A 22,438-nucleotide genomic window follows, 5' to 3' on the forward strand; every position below is an offset into this window, starting at 1 on the left:
TTTCCCAAGAACCTGCTCTCTAGTTATGGTAACTTCACACACTTCATGACCTCTGGCACCTGGAACTTCCACCATACTGCTAGTGCCTTCCACAGTGAAGACAGATGTGAATACTTATTCGGTTCATCCGCTATTTCATTACTACTTCTCCAGCAGCATTTTCCAGCAGCCCAATATGCATGCTCGCCTCTTTTAGACTTTATGTATCCGAAGAAACTTTTGTTATTCTCTTTAATATTACTGGCTAGCTTACTTTCATATTCCATCTTTACCTTCTTTTTGACTTTTTCAGTTGCCTTCTGTTGGTTTTAAAAGCTTCCCAATCCTCGAACTTCCCACTAATTTTTGTATACTTCTAAAGGAAAAGCCATACCTCTCAAAAAAAAAAACCATATCTTAGGCACTCTGGAAATTCCCCTTCCTGTAATCCAGCAGCAAACTGATTTTCCCAATCTACCTGCATATTGAAGTTCCCCATGGTTATTGTAACTTTGCCCTTTTGTCCAAGTACTTTCATTCATAGAGACCAATTGCAGATGAATTAACCAGAATTGGTACATCTCTGCCATCTACTGATCATTCCTATTTACTGCACTTCAATATTACAGGAGAATGAGGTTTAGTTTTAGTTTCATGATGAAAATGCTTTCACTGCAGTTAAACTTTCAAATACCAGAAAATAGATTCAAACATTCATTAAATGATAAAAAGAAAAATCAAAAAGAGCATTTCTGACATCAAGATAGTAAAATATTTGAGGATTAAATTTCCCTCTCAGGTTTTTTTAATATCCTCTGAATCTTTTGCTGTCACAGACCAGATAACTTATGAATTTTTCTGGAGAGAAGTAGAATTTAAAATGGAAGGAGGTGTTTGTGCAATTGACACATAGAAACACAGAAAATCTACAGCACAATACAGGCCCTTTGGCCCACAATGCTGTGCCGAACATGTAATTACTTTAGAAATTACCATGGTTACCCATAGCCCTCTATTTTTCTAAGCTCCATGTACCTATCCAGGAGTCTCTTAAAAGACCCTGTCATATCCACCTCTACCACCGTCACCGGCAGCTCCTTCCACACACTCACCACTCTGCGTAAAAAAACTTAAGCGTGACATCTCCTCTGTACCTACTTCCAAGCACCTTAAAACTGTGCCCTCTTGCGCTGGCCACTTCAGCCCTGGGAAAAAGCCTCTTGACTATCCACACCATCAATACCTCTCATCATCTTATACACCTCTATCAGGTCACCTCTCATCCTCCGCCGCTCCAAAGAGAAAAAGCCGCATTCACTCAACCTATTCTCATAGGGCATGCTCCCCCATCCAGGCAACATCCTTGTAGATCTCCTCTGCACCCTTTCTATAGTTTTGACATCCTTCCTGTAGTGAGGTGACTAGAATCGAGCACAGTATTCCAAGTGGGGTCTGATCAAGGTCCTATATAGCTGTAACATTACCTCTCGGCTCTTAACTTCAATCCCACGATTAATGAAAGCCAATGCACCGTATGCCTTCTTAACCACACAGTCAACCTGCACAGCAGCTTTGAGTGTTCTATGGACTCGAACCCCAAGATCCCTCCGATCCTTGATACTGCCAAGAGTTTACCATTAATACTATATTCTGTCATCATATTTGACTTACCAAAATGAACGACTTCACACTTATCTGGGTTGAACTCCATCTGCCACTTCTCAGCCCAGTTTTGCATCCTATCAATGTACCGCTGTAATCTCTGACAGCCCTCCATACTATCCACAACACTCCCAACCTTTGTGTCATCAGCAAACTTACTAACCCATCCCTCCACTTGGTCATCCAGGTCATTTATAAAAATCACGAAGAGAAGGGGTCCCAGAACAGATCCCAGAGGCACACCACTGGTGACCAACCTCCGTGCAGTATATGACCCATCTACAACCACTCTTTGCCTTCTCTGGGTGTCGTGGGAACACTAACTAAGAACACCAGAGTGACTTTGAGTTTTGTTTTAAGTGCTTATTAACATTTAATTGGGACTCTACCTCCATTTCAGCTAGGGCGGTCCTGTAATTTAATTCGGCCCTTTTAGTTAGCCTTTCTTCAGATCTCACTCAATGGAGATGCCATCCACGTTGCCAGATTCTGTTGTGGAAACACTAACTAAGAACACCATACCTTCCCTTCTCCCAGGGAGGTCTCTGGCAACTGCCCCCATTTCAGCTAGGGCAGTCCCTTAAGCTAGGGAAGTCCCCTATTTAACTTGGCCCTCTTAGTTAGCTTTTCTTCGGATCTCGCATATTGGAGATCCCATCCTCGTCGCCAGATTCTGTCGTGGAAACACTAACTAAGAACACCAGAGTGACTTCGAGTTTCATTTTAAGAGTCTATTAACATTTAATCTGGACCCTACCCCCATTTCAACTAGGGCAGTCCCTTAATTTAACTCGGCCCTCTGAGTTAGCCTTTCTTCGGATCTTGCTCAATAGAGATAGAAACATAGAAAACATACAGCACAATACAGGCCCTTTAGCCCACAAAGCTGTGCTGAACATGTCCCTACCTTAGAACTACCTAGGCTTTACCCATAGCCCTCTATTTTTCTAAGCTCCATGTAGCCATCCAGGAGTCTCTTAAAAGACCCTATCGTTTCCACCTCCACCACCACTGCTGCCGACAGCCTATTCCATGCACTCACCACTCTCTGTGTAAAAAAACTGACCCCTGACATCTCATCTGTACCTGCTTCCAAGCACCTTAAAACTATGCCCTCTCATGCTAGCCACTTCAGCCCTGGGAAAAAGCCTCTGACTATCCACACGATCAATGCCTCTCATCATCTTATACACCTCTATGAGGTCACCTCTCATCCCCTGTCGCTCCAAGGGGAAAAGGCCGAGTTAACTCAACCTATTCTTATAAGGCATGCTCCCCAATCCAGGCAACATCCTTGTAAATCTCCTCTGCACCCTTTCTATGGTTTCCACGTCCTTCCTATAGTAAGGCGATTGAGATCCCATCCTTGTTGCCAGATTCTGTCATGGAAACACTAACTAAGAACACCCAGCGTACCTTTGAGTTTCGTTTTAAGAGTTTATTAACATGATATCATGGAGAGTCTGCAGCAATCTGCACCGTCACCAGAACTCTAAATTCTAGGTTATACTGAGCTCATATTTATACAGCAAGACAAACAACTTCACTTAGTTTGACATCAGTACATGATCAATCACTTAAAAGACATATCAATTATTCTCTCAGTGGAAGTCTAACAGTCCTCTTCATTCCCTGTTATCTGGGCTCATAATTTACCCCCGGACATATCCTCCCTCCTGGTTCCAGGTGCCCAGTATCTTACTAATTGGAGTTCCTGGTACTGTGCTTATCATCCAAGGTTATTCTCGACACACATCAGCAGTCTTATGCCCAGCTGTTCCAGAATGGTCAGGTATCCCATCAAACAGTAGTTTTAACCATTTCTACCACAATGGGCAAGCCAATTCTGGATCCACAAAGCAAGGTCTCCTTGGATCCCATGCCTCCTTACTTTCTCAATAAGCCTTGCATGGGATACCTTACCAATTGCCTTGCTGAAATCCATACACACTACATCTACTGTTCTACCTTCATCGACATGTTTAGTCACATCCACAGAAAATTCATTCAGTCTCGTAAGGCATGACCTACCTTTGATAAAACCATGCTGACTGTTCCTAATCATATTAAGCCTCTCCAAACGTTCATAAATATTGCCTCTCAGGATCTTCTCCATCAACTTACCAACCACTGAAGTAAGACTCACTGATCTAAAATTTCCTGGGCTACCTCTACTCCCTTTCTTGAATAAGGGAACAGCATCTGCAACCCTCCAATCCTCCAGAAGCTATCCTGTCCCCATTGATGATGCAAAGATCATCGCTAGAGGTCAGCTATCTCCTCCCTCACATACTACAGTAGCCTGGGGTACATTTCGTCTGGTCCCGGAGACTTATCCAACTTGATGCTTTCCAAAAGCTCCAGCACATCTTCTTTCGTAATTTCTATATGCTCAAGCTTTTCAATCCACTGTAAGTCATCCCTACAATTGCCAAGATCCTTTTCCATAGTGGATACTGAATCAAAGTATTCATTAAGTACTTCTGCTATCTCCTCCAGTTCCTTACACACTTTTCCACTGTCACACTTGATTGGTCCTATTCTCTCATGTCTTATCCTCTTGGTCTTCACGTACTTGTAAAATGCCTTGGAGTTTTCCTTAATCCTGCTTGCCAAGGTCTTCTCATGGCCCCTTCTGGCTCTCCTAATTTCATTCTTAAGCTCCTTCCTGCTAGCCTTATAATCTTCTAGATCTCTGTCATTATCTAGTTTTTTGAATCTTTCGTAAGTTTTTCGTTTCTTCTTGACTAGATTTTCAACAGCCTTTGTACACCACGGTTCCTGTACCCTACCGTCCTTTCCCTGTCTCATTGGAACGTAACTACGCAGAACCCCATGCAAATATCCCCTGAACATTTGCCACATTTCTTCCATATATTTCCTTGAGAATGTGTGTTCCCAATTTATGCTTCCAAGTTCCTGCCTGATAGCTTCATATTTCCCCTTACTCCAATTAAACGTTTTCTTAACATGTCTGTTCCTATCCCTCTCCAATGCTATGGTAAAGGAGATAGAATTGTGAACACTATCTCCAAAATGCTCTCCCGCTGAGAGATCTGACTCCTAACCAGGTTCATTTCCCAATACCAGATCAAGTATAGCCTCTTCTTTTGTTGGCTTGTCTACATATTGTGTCAGGAAACCTTCCTGAACACACCTAACAAACTCCACCCCATCTAAACTCCTTGTTCTATGGAGATGCCAATCAATATTTGGGAAATTAATATCTTCCACCACAACAACCCTGTAATTATTACACCTTTCCAGTATCTGTCTCCCTATCTACTCCCCGATATCCCTGTTACTATTGAGCGGTCTATAAAAAACACCCAGTAGAGTTATTGACCCCCTCCTGTTTCTAACTTCCACCCACAGAGACTCAGTAGACAATCCATCCATGACTTCCCCCCTTTCTGCAACTGTGACACTATCTCTGATCAGCAGTGCCATGCCCCCACCTCTTTTGACTCCCCCCTGTCCTTTATGAAACATCTAAAGCCTGGCACTCTAAGTAACCATTCCTGCCCCTGAGCCATCCAAGTCTCTGTAATGGCCACAACATCATAGCTCCAAGTACTGACCCACACTCTCTCATCCGCTTTGTTCATGATGCTCTTGCATTAAAATAGACACATCTCAAACCATTGTTCTGAGCGCATCCCTTCTCTATCACCTTCCTATCATCCCTCTCGCACTGTCTCCAAGCTTTCTCTATTTGTGAGCAAACCTCCCCTTCCTCCGTCTCTTCAGTTCAGTTCCCACCCTCCAGCAATTCTAGTTTAAACTCTCCCCAGGGACGTGATGTTGAGGCTCTATAAGGCACTCGTGAGACCACATTTGGTGTATTGTGTGCAGGTTTGGGCTCCTTATTTTAGAAAGGATATACTGACATTCGAGAGGGTTCGGAGAAGATTCGCAAGAATGATTCAGAAATGAAAGGGTTACCGTATGAGGAACGTCTGGCAGCTCTTGGGCTGTATTCCCTGGAGTTCAGGAGATTGAGGGGGGATCTCATAGAAACATTCAGTATGCTAAAGGGCCTAAACAGATTAGATATGGCAAAGTTATTTCCCGTGGTAGGGGATTCTCGGACAAGAGAGTATGACTTCAGGATTGAAGGGCATCCTTTTAAGAACTGAGATGCGGAGAAATTACTTTAGTTAGAGGGTGGTAAATCTGTGGAATTTGTTGCCACGAGCAGCTGTGGAGGCCAGGCCATTGGGTGTATTTAAGGCAGAGATAGATCGGTTCTTGATTAGCCAGGGCATCAAAGGGTATGCGGTGAAAGCAGGAGAGTGGGGATGACTGGAAGAATTGGATCAGCCCATGATTGAATGGCAGAGCAGACTTGATGGGCCAAATGGCCTACTTCTGCTCCTATATCGTATGATCAATAGCCTTAGTAAACCTCCCTGCCAGGATATTGGTCCCCCTCGGATTCAAGTGCAATCCATCCTTTTTGTACAGGTCACGCCTGCCCCAATGATCCAGAAATCTGAATCCCTGCCCTCTGCTCCAATCCCTCAGCCTCACATTTATCCTCCACCTCACTCTATTCCTATATGCACTGTCGCATCGCACAGGCAGTTATCCGAAGATTACTACCTTTGAGGTCCTGCTTCTCAACTTCCTTCCTAACTCCCTTTAGTCTGTTTTCAGGACCTCCTCCCTTTTCCTACCTATGTCGTTGGTACTAATATATACCACGACCTCTGGCTGTTCACTTTCCCACTTCAGGATATCATGGATGCGATCAGAAACATCCTGGACCCTCGCACCTGGGAGGCAAACTACTATCCGTGTTTCTTTCCTGCGTCCACAGAATCGCCTGTCTGACACCCTAACTATAGAGTCCCCTATTACTGCTGCCTTCTTCCTTTCCCTACCCTTCTGAGAGACAAGGCCAGACTCTGTGCCAGAGATGCAGCCACTGTTACTTCCCCCAGGGAGGCCATCCACCCCAATGGTACTCAAACAGGAGTACTTATTGTTAAGGGGGACAGCCACTGGGTACTCTCAAGTATCTGACTCTTGCCCTTCCCTCACCTGACTGTTACCCACTTATCTGTCTCCCAAGGCCCTGGTGTGACTACTTGCCTATAGCTCCTATCTATCACCTCCTCACTTTCCCTGACCAGATGAAGGTCATCGAGCTGCATCTCCAGTTCCCTAACTCAGTCCCTAAGGAGCTGCAGCTTGATGCACCTGCCACAGATGTGGCCATCTGGGAGGCTGGGAGTCTCCCGGACCTCCCACATCTGACACCCAGTACAGAAAACCGGCCTCACAGACATACTTCCTGTTTCTATTCTACACAAGTAATGTACGTTGCCTCGACCCTTTATCGCCAAACCCTATTGAGCCAAAGCCCTCCTACTCTGTCTACCTCCACTCCATCGCTGTACAGCCAGATAATACGACAAATGTCTGACACTTCAGTAATAGTATTACTTACATGTAAGTATCAATTTCAAATGTCAAAAGTAACAAAACTGCAATTTAAAAGTTATGTTTTCTAGATTTAGCATGAGAAAATTTGGTGATGATACTGGAAATGTCTATTTCACACAGAAGTTCATGTTCAATGCTCATTAGAATGAGATTGTTCAATCCGTTTTGACCCATGGTGCTCCTTAGTTAATTTTTAATCCTTTTCAGTTTTGAAAATGAGCGTTCTCCACTGCAGTTGGTAATCATGAGTGACAAATAGATGTGCAAGGCATTTTCTACATTTGGAAAACATGACTCCAAAGAATTGTCAGCTATCAAATTGTACAACTGTAACTCTACAAGGTCTTATTTACGAGAATATGAGAAGCAAGATCAGTTTTCAACAATTCAGTAAACGCACAAATTCTTCATTAAGACTTTCTTCCAGATCTTCTGGATATAATTTACAGAAATAAGATTTGATGACCTCTTTACGATCTCTTCAGGTGTAAACAACTGTAACTGAGGAAGGAATCCAAAAACACCATTCACCTTTAGATAAGCTTTCTGCCTTTTTGACAGGGCAGAAAGCAAGCTGTCAATAATGGCAAGAAATGTTCGGCTTTTAAACTTCTGAGAAGGCATTTGAGATTCAACAAGTGGATCAAGAGTGCTGGAAGCACTGAAATCATCATACGTGTAATTTTGCTTGTGTTTTCTTCGAGTTTGCTCTTGATAATCTTCGCACTTAGTCAGATCCTTGGCTTTTTGCTCAATGTCTGAAAAAGTAGACCGCATAGCTTGAATACATCCATGCAAGGATTCATAGAGTGCACAAGCTGTGTTCAAGTCTTGGCCAGAAGATTGCAAAGAAGTGCTGGTCATTTGAAAACGCTGTAATACTTGATCCCACAATATGCCCATTATTCCTGTTTCCAACTTCATCATAGTTGAAAGTAGTCCACGAGCCTGTTGTCAACAGTCTGCCTTCTGATCATTGTTATTTGAAATGTCATCCAAGACCTGTTTTATTGCAGAAAAGCTGTGTAAAAGTGCTTTTGTTGCATCTGCATGAGCTGACCACCTGGTATCTGACATTCTTTTCACAATGGACAAATGAGCACCACCATCAGATAATGCAGCAGAAAGGAGATCCCACCGATACATAGATGCAGAAAAAAATGTGTACAGGCTTTCTACAAATTGAAAGCAAATTAATGCTTCTTGACAACATTCAACAGCACATTTTCCAACCAAATTTAGTGAATGTGCGAAGCATGGAATGTAATCCACAAAGTCATTCAGCTCTTTAAATCGTGCTTGTAAGCCACTATACTTGCCACTCATGTCACTGGCATTGTCATAACTTTGACCACAGCAGTCTTTTATAGCAATGTCATTTTCCTTTAAAAAGTCAAGTAAACTTTGAGTGAGCTGTTCAGCACTATGACCTCCCATATCCAAAAACTTAACAAATCTTTCAACTGGTCCAGACGGCAAAATGTAGTGCACAGTCAAAGTCAGCTGGTCCGCATTAGATAAATCTCGAGTAGAATCCAATGAAACAGAATAATACTTGTATTTCTTCACTTCACTGATAATGTGATCCAGTATGCTGGATCCAATCAGATTGATGAATTCCTCACATTTTGTTTTAGATAGGTATGATTTATGTCCCCTTCCTTGGTTTGCATGAGCATTTATACCACGACACAGCAAGGAAGCAACAGATGCCTGCACACACATACTGTACCATGCAGCATGCAGCTCCCCCGACTTGAAAACAACAGTGTTGCCAGATCATCGTTGCTGTGGCGTGGATGAAATCACAGAGAGTTGCGTTACCAGTAGGCACAAGGCAGCTTCTTTATTCGACAAAACAAGATTACAGCAGGCAGAGATCCCTGGCAGAACCAGTCTACCTGCCTTGTGATTGAGACTCGATATTTATTTACTAAACACAAAGGACAGTTCATAGTTACAAATATAGACAATTCTTTGAAGTTTTCACATCTTTTGATTAAATTCAATCTACTGGCGCCAGTATGCCTAAGCTGGCATTCATGGCCTTCAGGAATGCAAGTTAAAATCCATAATACATTATTTGGTATGTTACGTGCTAACATAGAGGACAATTCATATTCAAAAAGCATAGATATGGTGTCTTCGCAACTACCTGTAAACTTTGCATTCTTGTCTCAGAGGCGCCAGAGATGCATTGTTACAAATGAAACTGGGTTCACAGATTTTAGGAAATGTATTGTTATGAACTCAATCCACAGTACTTTGTCAAAGAACAGAAGACTGATGGCTGAAGTCATTTATTTAAGTTTAAATGAATCGTTTACCCAAAACTCATTCTAACAGTCATGAGAATATGGTGAGATGCTGAACCAGACTGCAGCTTGCAAGCATTTAGTGTGGGCAGGGCCCGTAGCATATGCTACTTTTGCTCTTAGGTTAATTTGGCCCTGCCATCACCGGCAGCCCAATCCACACACTCACCACTCTCTGCATAAAAAAAAAACTTACCCCTGACATCTCCTCTGTACCTGCTTCCGAGCACCTTAAAACTGTGCCCTCTCGTGCTAGCCATTTCAGCTCTGGGAAAAAGCCTCTGATTATCTACACGATCAATGCCTCTCATCATCTTATACACTCTATCAGGTCACCTCTTATCCTCCATCTCTCCAAGTAGAAAAGGCCGAGTTCATTCAACTTATTCTCATAAGGCATGCTCCCCAATCCAGGCAATGGATTTCTGTATTACCTTTAATAATCATGAACATACCAAATCCTTTTGTAAGCCTTGAAGTATAATTGCAATTGTACTGTTAAGAAGTGTGAGTTAGTTCCTGAACAACAAGATCTCACGGCAGTGGACCAATGACTACAGAGACTGTTTTAATGATGTTGATTAATAATTGATTAGTGGGTTTACTGGGAAAACTCATCTTCTCCCCTTCAAAATATTAAAAAAAATTACCATGGGAACATTTACAGTATGTTTAACTGTGCATAAATATTCCAACTCTACTGTTTCATCGCCAACACAGAATACCTGTATCTCCCTTCTCATAGCCACACCATGTGCCTAGTGAATCTGCTCTCTGGAGCTGCATTATCTCCGTGGACCTTGCCTAATGGCAGTCTCATTGTCAGGCCTGCACAGACAGAACCTCCCAGCTACAGAAGTCACCTGCCACTTGTTTCCAACTCATCACCTGTAGTCTATTTAAACCCATCTCTCATTCACAGTCCATTGTTCACCCATAGAACCAGCCCGCCTCAACCAGTTGCTCATAGCAACTTGTTATATTGTTATATTAAGTATCTGTTCTCTCTTGTTTTGTGCCACCTCGTGGCTTGTTATTTTGAAGTTTATTAGTAAAATATCATTTATTGCTATCTCGTCTCCCCTGCTCTGGGTCAAGCCTCCTCTACATCTCCTGACAGGATGAGTGACCCAGCAGAGTGTGCTCACCTAAAAGAAGTCACTCTTCAACAGGAGCACATGGTCCTGAAGCAGCAGGAAACCATTGACCATCTACTCACCACTCACAACCAATTCTCCGTCTCAATCCAGCAACCCTGTGAAAGTCAATTTCCTCTCTTTGATCCCTGGATTGCAGTGTCCAAATGCTTTGGCGGATCTCCAACCCGACACCACAACTTCTTGTCCCAGTGTATCTCATAGTTCGAGCTCCAGCCACTTATGGACTAAGCCAAAATTGCCTTGATCTCTCTCCTAACTGGATGAATTCTGACATGGGTTACTACTAGCTGGGACAATAAGGCTACCATTTGCAATAAAATATGAGGAATTCACCACTGAGATGTGCAGGGTTTTCAACCATTCTGAAGTGGGATGGTGGGAGGAGGGGGGGAACGGCTGATCAGGTACTTTGCCCGCATCAGGTGTCACACTTGGTGCTGGACAACACAGTGGAATTCAAGACCCTTGTGATGAAATGTGGCTGGAATGTGGAAGTGCTGCTGGCACATTACTATCACGGCCTCAGAGTATTTGAAAGACTAGCTGTGTACCTGGGAGATGCCCACTGACCTCTGGTCCTCCAAATTAACAAGCATCTTTTGGAACAACCCTCCAGATCATCAGCCAGAACCCCAGTCCTGTTCCTAGAACCATTTCAGGTTGCTGGACTCTCATCATCAATGCCTGCAGAACTCTTGCAGGTAGGGAGAGCTCCCTTTACCTCCCAAGAGCTTAAGCATCATTGGAGAAACAACTTGTGCGCTTGCATGTAACAAATACTGTACCCACTGTGTCCAGGAAAATGACACCACCAGGTAAAGGCAAGAGGCCTTCTATCCAATAAGCTCCCCCAGCCTCTCGTTCCAGCACCATAGCCTGACTCATTTTCTCCATTGTGCTCCACACCCGGACATCTCTACTCACAGGAGGGTCTAGTGGATTTCGGCGCAGCATGCAACCTTTTGGATCGGATTCTGTAACTGCAGCTTGGACTCCCAGCGGAGCTTATCTCTCACTCCTTCTGTACCATAGCCATTGATGGGCGTACCTTGGGGTCTGGGATGGTCAGAGTGCACACTAAGCCTGTGCACATGAGCATCAGAGAGCACTGGGGGTCCATCCAATTCTTCAGTATCAACTCGCCTGACACTCCTCTTACTGCTGGCTTTCCACTCAAGACCCTCACTTTGCTTGGTCATCTGGTTCACTGCTGAGTTGGTGACCCACCTTCCAGGCCACCTGCCTGCAACTTCAGCTGATTTCACTCTGTAAATCTGTGGAGACAGAGGAAACTCTCGACCTCCCTAACTCCCACAGGAAATCCATGACTTAGCCATCGCCTTCAGTAAAAAGGAAACCACCACCCTGTCACCTCACAGACCACGCAAATGTGCGATTGACTTCCCCACGGTCAGTACCCCTCCCCGAGGTTGTCATTTCTCTATCTCCACTACTGAGACCCAAGCCATGAATGACTACATCACTGGAGCACTACAGCATAGCTTCATTCGACCTTCCTTCCTAGTCCCTAGCTGGTGCAAGATTCTTCTTTTTCAAAAAGAAAGATGGGGGTTTTCGTCCCTGCATCAACTATTGTGAACTCAGCAAAATCACCATTAAGAACCGCTACCCTCTTCCCTTGATGGATAGCACATTTGAAACACTCTGTAGGCTCAGATCTTCACCAAACTGGATCTACAGAGTACGTACAACCTGATCCACATCCACTAAGGAGATGAGTGAATGACGGCATTCAGTGTGCCCAGTCGAATTCCTCCAACCAGCAGCCCTCTGGTCTCCTGCAGCTCCTGCTGGTCCATTGACACCTGTGGTTCCTCATCACCATGGATTTCATCACAGGTTCGCCACCTTCCCATGGGGCCATGGTGATCATGACAGTGGTGGACTGGTTCCACAATGCTGCCCTTTCCTTGCTCTCCTCAAACTTCTGTCAGCCGCTGACTTGGTGGACCTAGTTCTCTAACATGTAGTTCGCCTCTACAGTTTCCCTCAAAACATAGTGTAAGATGGGGGCCCACGATTCGTCTCCCGCTTCTGGCAAGCCTTCTGCTCCCTCTGTGAGTTTGTCCTCTGGCTATCATCTGTAGACCAACAGCCAATCAGAAGAGATAATCAGCAAGTGGGGACGTTTCTGTGATGCTTCACTGCCCCTAACCCTTCCACATAGAAGATGTATCTGCTCTGGGCCAAACTGTTCTGCAATCTATGTATCTCCTCTGCTACGGGTATGTCACCCTTTGAAGTGCTTCATGACTACCAGCCACCATTATTACTCGCAGAGGAGCTAATGGTAGAGGTCCTGTCCACCAGGGCCCTGGGTTGCTGATGTCGGAATGCTGGAATGAGGGCACAGAGGCCACTCTAGCCACTAACTGTGCCTACAGCTGCCAGGCAGTTAGCCACTATTGGCACTGAGGTAAACTGTTATGGCCTGGGGACCATGTCTGGCTGCCCACCTGAGATCCGCACCTGCATGCTGACTCCTGCAAGCTCTCACCCTGGTTCATTTGTCCCTTAAGATCACCCATTGTATCAACCCACTCACTTATCGTCTCCAGCTGCCACTATGCCTCAGGGTCACAGTAACCTTCCACATGTCCTGCCTCAAGCCCATTGTCCATGGATCACTCAATCCACCTCCAGAATCAAGGATGGTGGAAGGTGATCCAGTGTATACATTTGGTCGGTTGATGGATTGACCTCATTGTGGACGGAGTGTGCCGTACCTGGTTGACTGGGAAAGGTACGGCCCAGAGGAGAGGTCTTGGGTGCTGTGCGGTTTCATCTTGGATTCATCACTCACTGAGGAGTTCTGCTGGACACATCCAGATCATCTTGCGCCATCGGGTGCTGCCCGTAGTAAGGAGGGTCCTTGTTGCCTTGTCAGTTAAAGAAGGCACTGGTGAAGCTCAGCGACTACTTATTGGTAACAAACAAATCAAAGGAGCAACTAAATACTTTATTAATAACACTTTTCTGGTAATCAATCACTGCAAACACTAGCCTATAACTTCACTTTCTGAGTTGAGCTTCTGAACCATCTGTATGACCTGGCATCTTTGCGGTATGAACTAAAGTCTTGAAAGTACAGTATGGTTGTGGCACGGCAGGCCAGGGAGCGAGGAGTGAGCCAACATACGGCCATTGCTGGAGCGGACTTGGAAGCAATTCGATACGGCAGAACTGAAACGAAATAGAGTCAAGGAGGAGTGCAGGTGCCTCTCCGAGAGTGAGGAAAGACCCGAGGTTTGATCGATTTCAGCGCCAGGCCGAATCAAAGTGGTGGGGTCCAGGCCCCAGAGTGTATCGAAACGACAGAGTCTGGGTCCGAGAACGAGGAGTGACCTGGTGTTTGGATGAGTTAGTGCCAGGCCAAATTGAAAGGGTCAAGGTGTCGGGTCAGAGGAAAGGGATGGGCCAGTTCAACTTGCTGCTCCACAATGTTTACTTGGCTCTGTGCTGAACCGTGGCTGAGGCTTCATGTTTGTGATCAGACTCTCTTTCTTAAACTTCAGTTCTTAATGCTATTTGCTTAATTTTATTGTTTGCACAATTAGTTTTTTCTCTCTCAGCTCACTGGGTGTTTGACACTTTTTTTAATGGGTTCTTTTGGGTTTCTTTGTTTTTTTGGCTGCCTGTAAGGAATTGAATCTCAAGGTTGTATAATATATACATACTTTGATAATAAATGTACTGTGAACTGCTTTCTCTTGTTTTGTGATCCCTTGTAGCATGTTATTTTACAGTTTATTAGTAAAATATCATTTACTGCTAAATCATCTCTGCTGTTCTGCTTTTGACTCAAGCCTCCTCTACATCTCCTAACACTCATTTTTTTGCATTTGCACTACTTATGATTGTTTCTTGTGCCTGATTTGTGCTCAGATGTGCCGGTCTCTTGACCTTAACTTAAGTCAAAAGTGCCAACTTCGTCCAGTCTGGGCAAGTCATGATGCCATGGGAAGTTTTGTTTCCAAAGAAGAAGCCCGATCATTAACCCAAAGATCTGAGTGGAATGCTGGTATTCGACCAGCACCAGTTCGACCTGCAATCCCAGTAATGACTGAAAGGGGGCAGAAAGCTTCCTTGTGGACCCAGAAGAGCTCCCCCTGTGAGTATCAATGTCAATCATTTGTTCATTCATATTTTTAGTTCAGTCTGGCCAGCACTGAGAATGTTATCTATAAGCAATTTTTTAAGCAATAAGAAAGAAAGATCTTGTATGTCTGCTGCTCTAGAATGTGCTAGAGTACTTTATAGTCAATTAAGTAAAGTAACAAAGTTAGAATATGCATTACAGTAAGCATGTGCACAATAAGAAAATGACTAGAAAATATTTTGTTAATGATGCTGATTGAGGGGTTGAAATCAGAGGCAGTGTCAATATGGGAATGTAAACCCAAAAAAAAATTAATGATCGAAAAGTGGTAGAACTTGCCCGCTGTTCTTCAAAGTAATGCCAAAGGGTCTTTTGAGTCCCTATAGCTATATCAGCCTGAGAAAGCTGATGTAGCCACATAGGCTATTAGGGATGAGACAGGACAGGTGACAGAAGTTTGTGTATGGGAACACTTTGCATCTGGTAATCATAATGCCATTAATTTCAAGGTAATTATAGAAAAGGATAGGTCTGGTCCTCAGGTTGAGATTCTAAATTGGAGAAAGGCCAATTTTGATTGTATCAGAAAGGGTCTGGCAAGTGTGGACTGGGACAGGTTGTTTTTCAGGCAAAGGTGTACTTGGTAAGTGGGAGGCCTTCAAAAGTGAAATTTTGAGAATACAAAGCTGGAATGTGCCTTTCAGAATAAAAGACAAGGATAACAGGTTTAGGAAACCTTTGTTTTCGTACAATATTGAGGTCTGGTTAAGAAAACAATAGGAGATGCATGGAAGCTATAGGCAGATATGAACAAATGAGGTGCTTGAGTATAAGAAATGCAAGAGAAATTTAAGAAAGTAATTAGGAGGGCTAAAAGAAGGCAGGCAAGGTAAAGGAGTATCCTAAGGGTTTCTACAGGTATGTTAAGAACAAAAGAATAGCAAGGGACAAAGTTAGTCCTCTGGAAGGTCAGAATGGTAATCTATGTGTGGAGCCAAAAGAAATGGAGGAGATCTTAAGTAGACTTTTTTGCATCTGTGTTTAATTGGGAGACTATAGAAATGAGACACTGCAGCAATGAGGTCATGGACCCTATACAGATGACAGAGGACAAGGCGTTTGCTGTCTTGAGGTAAATCAGGATGGATAAATCCCCAGGTCCTGACAAGGTGTTCCTTCAGACCCTGTGGGAGGCAAGTGCAGAAACTGCAGGGGCCCTAACAGATATTTAAATCATCCTTGGTGGCAGGTGAGGTACCAGAGGAGCGTAAGATAGCCGGTGTTGTTCTGCTGTTTAAGAAAGGCTCTAACAATAAACCAGGAAATTATAGGCCTGTGAGCCTGAGATCAGTAGTGGGAAAGTTATTGGAAAGAATTTCAAGAGAGTATTTGGATAGACAGGGATTGATAAGGGATAGTCAGCATGGCTTTGTGTGTGGTAGGTCATTTTTCAAGGATGTTACCAGAAAAGTTGATGAAGGAAAGGCAATGGATGTTATGTACATGGAATTCAGCAGGGTATTTGACTGGGTCTCACATGGAAGGTTGGTTAAGAATGTTCAGTCACTTGGCAATCAAGATAAGGTAGCAAATTGGATTGGACATTGGCTTTATGGGAAAAGCCAGAGAGTGGAAGTAGATGGTACCTCTCTGACTTGAGGTCTGTGACCAGCGGAGTAATGCAGGGATCAGTGCTAAATCCATTGTTGTTTGTTGTCCTTATCAATGATCTGGGTGATAATATAGTTAACTGGATCAGCAAATTTGCAGATGACACCAAGATTGAGAGTATAGTGGACAGCGAGGAAGACTATCAAAACTTGCAGCAGGATCTGGACCAGCTGGACAAATGATCTGAAAAATGGCAGATGGAATTTAATACAGACAACTTTGAGGTGCTGCACTTTGCGAGGAGCCACCAGAGCAGGTCACACAGTGGGTGGTAGAGCACTGAGGATTGTGGTAGAACAAAGGGATCTGGGAATACAGGTCCATAATTCATTGAATGTGGTGCCACAAGTAGATAGGATCATAAAGAAAGCTTTTGGCACATTGACCTTCATAGATCAAAGTATTGAATACAAGAGTTTTGATGTAATATTGAACTTGTAGAAGAAAGACGTTGGTGAGCCCTAATTTGGATCATGCGTGGAATGCATTGCCTGAGTCAGTGGTGGAGGCAGATACACTAGTGAAGTTTAAGAGACTGCAAGACAGGTATATGGAGGAATTTAAGGTGGGGGGTTATATGGGAGGCAGGTTTTAAGGGTCGGCACAACACTGTGGGCCAAAAGGCCTGTACTGTGCTGTACTATTCTATGTTCTATTATTGTGTGAAGTTGTGGTCACCTACCTACAGGAAAGATGTAAGTAAGATTGAAAAACTATAGAGAGCGTTTACAAGGATGTTGCCAAGACTGGAGGACCAGAGTTATAGGGAAAGATTGAGTAGGTTAGAACTTTATTCCCAAGAACATAGAAGATTGAGGGGAGATTTGATAGAGGTATACAAAATTATGAGGAATATAGACAGGGTAAATTCAAGCAGGTTTTCCACCGAATGAGACTACAACTAGAGGTCATCAGTTAAGGATGAAAGGTGAAATGTTTAAGAGGAACATGAGGGGAAACTTCTCCGCTCAGAGGAAGTTGAGACTGTGGAATGTCTGCCAGTGCAAGTGATGGATGTGATTTCATTTTCAACATTTAACAAAAGTTTGGATAGGTTCCTGGATAGGAGGGGTATGGAGGGCTATGATCTGGGTAAAGGTCGATGGGCCTAGACAATTTGAGCAGTTCAGTATGGACTAGATTGGCTGAAGGGCCTGTTTCTGCCCTGAAGTTTTCTATGACTCTATCTTAATCCCCATTGGAAAAAGGGGGATCCGGGATAGTGCAGGTAGCCTTCAATACCGCAGGTAGAGTAAATTACTGTATAGATTTAAGTCTCTAAGATGGGGCTCAAGCACATAACCCTCCTATGCCTGAGATGTTTCATGCATTCATCTATTTATTTGTTTGTTTATTTATTCATTCATTCATTTAGTTATTTATTTAGGAATACAGCACGATTAACAGGCCCTTTCAGCCCAGTGAGCCCATGCCATCTAATTATATGCATGTGACCAATTAACCTACGAACCCATTCATCTTGAGGAATGAGGAAACCAGAGAAAACCTATTCAGTGACAGGGAGAACGTATAAACTCCTTACAGACAGTTGCGGAATTGAACATGGGTCACTGGCACTGTTACAGTATTAACTGTCCTTTATATGGCAGTTCAGTACATTGCAGGTTCTTAGTGTGCATATGGCAAAATAAAAATAGATTAGTGCTTTGTCAGCAGTATGGTAGAGTTGTTCTCATGGAAAGGTGAATTCTCCTGCAATTGTTTGCTTAAGAGTTGAAAAGGAGAATAGCTCACCTCTGAAAAAAGCAGTATTCTGCTGTATTGCTGTATTCTCTGCTGCTGCCTCCTTTCCAGCCTGCCCGCTCTTTGAGAGCCAACCATGGCAAGTCCCTGAAACGGAGAGAAGCTGTGATGAACAATGAAAGGATGAAACCACCTGGAACACCCATTAAACTGGCCGAGCTGGCTAGCAAAGAGTAGCAACGAGTTGGTGAACTGGATTTGGACCGTAGTGAAAGAATCATTGGATTGCTATGTATGTTATATCCAATAAACTGCATTGCTCTGAGTGAGTTAAAGTATTAATTTTCTGTTTCATTTTAAGGGAAACATGTAAATCTCAATGAAAGGCATTTTTAAATTGTGTCAAATCATTTAGAAATATGCTACAAACACTGAAGCAGTTCAAAGATTCGAAGTACATTTGTTGTCAAAGAATGTACAGGTGTCCCCCACTTTTCGAATGTTCGCTTTACGGAACCTCACTGTTACGAAAGACCTACATTAGTACCCCGTTTTCGCTTTCAGAAGGTGTTTTCACTGTTACGAAAAAAAAGCAGCACGCGAAAAAATCAGCGCGCGATAAAAGGCAGCACGCGCCCGGAGCAGCTGCTCTCCCCAGATTCGGAACAGCATTCTCGCCGGCATTGCTTAAACACATGCCTGTCAGCAGCCATTTGCAGATGAGCTCTAAGGTATCGGAAAAGCCTAAAAGAACTCATAAGGGTGTTACACTTCGCGTAAAGCTAGACATAATTAAGCGTTTTGATCGTGGTGAACGAAGCAAGGACAAAGTGAGTTTGGTTTGTGGAAGTTGACGAAGATGATGTTGAAGACGTTTTGGCATCCCATGACCAAGATCTGATAGATGAAGAGCTGATGCAACTGGAAGAAAAAAGGATAACAATCGAAACTGAATGCAATAGCGAACTGAACGTGAAGCAACTGCGTGAGAGTTTCGCTGCAATGATAAAGTACGACTTTAATTTTGAAAGGGTACGTAGGTTTAGGGGATATTTGCAAGATGGTTTGAGTCCTTACAAAGAACTGTGTGATAGAAAAATGCGCGAGGCTCAGCAGTCGAGCAAGCCTTCCACATCAGCCACAGCAGATGACGAAACTCGACCTTCGACATCAAGGCGGGCAGAGATAGGAGAAGATGACCTGCCTGCCCTAATGGAAACAGACGATGACGAGATGACACCCCAGTGTCCCACCAGCCCAACCCCCAGGCCACGGACAGATACCGATTCGCAGAGAATGCAGCGGTAGCTGGGAGGCACACAGCATGTCTTTAAGAAAAAAGCCGAAATAAACATGCTAATTAATTAGGTGCTGCCCGACACGTAATTGTCGTTCCGGATTAGAGGCGATGCAATCGGCAATCCCCTCTGATCTGGGCCAACAGTTACGTGCCGGCTGGCACGTAATTAATCAGCATGTTTGTTTTGGCTTTTTTCTTAAAGATGTGCTGTGTGCCTCCCAGCTACTGCTGCACACCTGCATGCTTCGCGGCAGTGTATCACTTGGCGGCCTGAAGGATGGGGGCCACTACACCACCCCAGCCTGCGACGACTCAGTCTAACACACCATCAGTGTGCTCGGCGCTGAACCAATTCCGGTAAGTGATACTACACTGTACATACATTATTTCTACTTTATATAGGCTGTGTATTTTTACGTGTTATTTGGTATGATTTGGCAGCTTCATAGCTTAAAGGTTACTGGAGAGTGCTTGCGCCGTTTTTTGCCAACAGCTCTTGCGTGAGATTTTCGGTACGGAGAACAGTGCTGTAATGATTGTGGAAAAGTATTTCTTCTTTATATAGGCTGTGTATTTATCATATCATTCCTGCTTTTACTATATGTTACTGTTGTTTTAGGTTTTATGTGTTATTTGGCATGATTTGGTAGGTTATTTTTGGGTCTGCGAATGCTCACAAAATTTTCCCATATAAATAAATGGTAATTGCTTCTTCGCTTTATGACATTTCGGCGTACGAACCGTTTCATAGGAACACTGTACCTTCGGATGGCGGGGGAAACCTGTATAAGTAATACAACCTTAAGATTTGCTTGCATACAAGAAACCTGAAAGAACCCAATTTAAAAAAAATAAATAAAAGACTAACACCCAATATGCAAGAGAAAGGGAAAAAAACACAAATCATCCGAGTAACTGAAATGACCAGCAACATTCTGAACCAGAATTAGTCCTCAGATCTGAACCCCAGATTAGGCCCAAAACCTCACTTATCAGTTCATCATATCAGCAGACACAGAGCACGGCAGCCGGGCCAGTCTTCTTAGCCTTAGCGCCATGGAAAGAGCAGTGGCCAGCACTGAGAGTGATGAAATTGGTTCTCGCCTCAGATTCCGGCACCCTGTCTTTCCAGTCTATCAGGGCAGGTATTTAAATTGGCCAAACGATGGATCGTACCTCACTTTGTACCTGGGAACCACCGCAACGAAATGCTTCAGTGCCCTGGAGAGGGGAGTTGGCTCTCACCTCCGATCTGGGGTGGCATTTTGAAGTATTAATAAAATATTACATACACTACTCCACACAATATTGCATCTGATGTGGTCGGACAGAAGCAAGAGAAAGTAAGGTAAATGTAATATACACACAAAATGCTAGAGGAACTCAAGCAATGAGAAATAAGCAGTCCACTTTTCGCACTGAGACCCTTCATTTCGAACCGTCCTGATGAGGGTCTTAGTCCAAGATGTCGGCTGTTTACTCTTCTCAATAGATTATGCCTGATTTGCTGAGTTCCTCCAGCATTTTATGTACCTAACTCTGGATTTCCAACATCCACAGAATCTCTTGTGTTTGTTCGGTAAATGTAGCTTTGTGTAGGCGGTTCCATGCAGTTTTGCCTGAGTCTTACGATGTCTGTGTGGAGAAATTTGTAGAAGAAAATATTCACAATACCTTTATTTAAATCTAGGTTCACCTTCCCTTTTGCCACCAATTCTGCATTAATGCATTATCTAGATGATTGATTTGGCAGGGTATTCATTAGTCTTACAGCCTGTGGGAAGAAGCTGTTACCTCGTCTGGTAGTCCGAGTCTTGATTCTTCTGTGCCTCCTTCCTGGCTGTAGTGGGTCAAAGAGATTGTGGAATGGGTGGTAGGGATCCTCAACAATTCCTTGGGCCCCTTATCCACGATGCTCCCGGTAAATGTCACAGAAGCGAGACACAAATCAAGTTGGAATGTGGATTGTGATAGAATGTAAAGATGTTTCAAGCGGATATAGACAAACCAACTGTGAATATGTAAAACTGGAGCAGTGTTGGCACAGCCAACCTCCCAGCTTGTTCCACCATTTAATAAGATCCGTGATTTATTCAATCCTTGGCATTGTTGTACCAGGTGTGGGAAAATGTCCAGTTTGCACATTAGTATAAATAAAAACAGAAATATTAAGTATTTTCTAGATACTGAATTTGGAAATGAAGTTGTTCATAGGGACCTGATATTCTTGTACTCAAGCCATTGCAAGCTATTATATACCTTAGGTTCAGCAAGCAATTAGGAGGGAATGTGGTAGATTGACCATTATTGCTGGATAAGTACAATAGAAATGGTGTCTCCTACACTCATACATGGCCTTTTTGAGGCTATACTTGGAGTATTGTACATTGTTTTGATTTCTTTATTTTTAAAAAAAGATATACTTACTATCAAGAGAATAGAATATTCACTGGACTGATGTATGGAACAGTGGATCATAAGGACTGAAATTCATACAGTCAGACTGTGTTGGTTGTTGCCGCAAATGATGCATTTCACTGTATGTTTTGATGTTCATGTTGACAAATAAAGCTGATCTTTAATCTCATTAATCCATCTGTTTGTTCAAAAGAATTTACTAGCACTTGAATGCTGAAAAGTTCAGATTCCTTGTGAAGAATACGAAGCAAGTTTGTTAATGTCTTTGCAGGTTTGTGACGCCTTACCAATTGTATCCAGCATTCCTATCAGTCTTTTAATTACCCATCCCAATGAAATCAGAATCAGGTTTAATATCACTGGCATATGTCACGAAGTTTGTTAGTACAATGCAATGCATGATAAATACAGAAAAAAAGTTGTATTACAGTAATTTTATATGTATCTTAAATAGTTAAGTTAAAATAAGTAGAGTAAAAGCAGAAATTAAATAGAAGTATTAAGATAGTGTTCATGAGTTCAATATCCATTTAGAAATCAGATGGCAGAGGGGAAGAAGCAGTTCATGATTTGCTGAGTGTGTGCCTTCAGGCTCCTGTACCTCCTTCCTGATGGTAACAATGAAAAGAGAGCATGTCCTGGGCGGTGGGGGTCATTA

The 22,438-nt window shown here is 43.3% G+C and overlaps 1 protein-coding gene across 3 annotated transcripts in view; it reads left to right on the forward strand.

Annotated features, from left to right (window-relative positions):
- fbxo16 (F-box protein 16) overlaps positions 1-21,988 on the forward strand; it is a 48,738-nt gene extending 26,750 nt beyond the window's left edge. Inside the window, exons 8-10 of one of the 3 annotated variants that reach the window (XR_011884997.1) lie at positions 14,474-14,699; positions 18,174-18,387; positions 21,974-21,988. Coding sequence is in view for 2 of the 3 variants with exons in the window: in XM_072251079.1 (XP_072107180.1) it covers positions 14,474-14,699; positions 18,174-18,241 (294 nt within the window). In the remaining variant the exon portion in view is untranslated. Of the gene's footprint in view, positions 1-14,473; positions 14,700-18,173; positions 18,408-21,973 lie in introns of those variants that run through there. The other 2 variants (XM_072251079.1, XM_072251080.1) reach the window with 2 other exon arrangements.
- The last annotated feature ends 450 nt before the right edge of the window (positions 21,989-22,438 follow it).

This window comes from Mobula birostris, chromosome 2, assembly GCF_030028105.1.
Source record: "Mobula birostris isolate sMobBir1 chromosome 2, sMobBir1.hap1, whole genome shotgun sequence".
Taxonomy (NCBI): Eukaryota; Metazoa; Chordata; class Chondrichthyes; order Myliobatiformes; family Myliobatidae; genus Mobula; species Mobula birostris.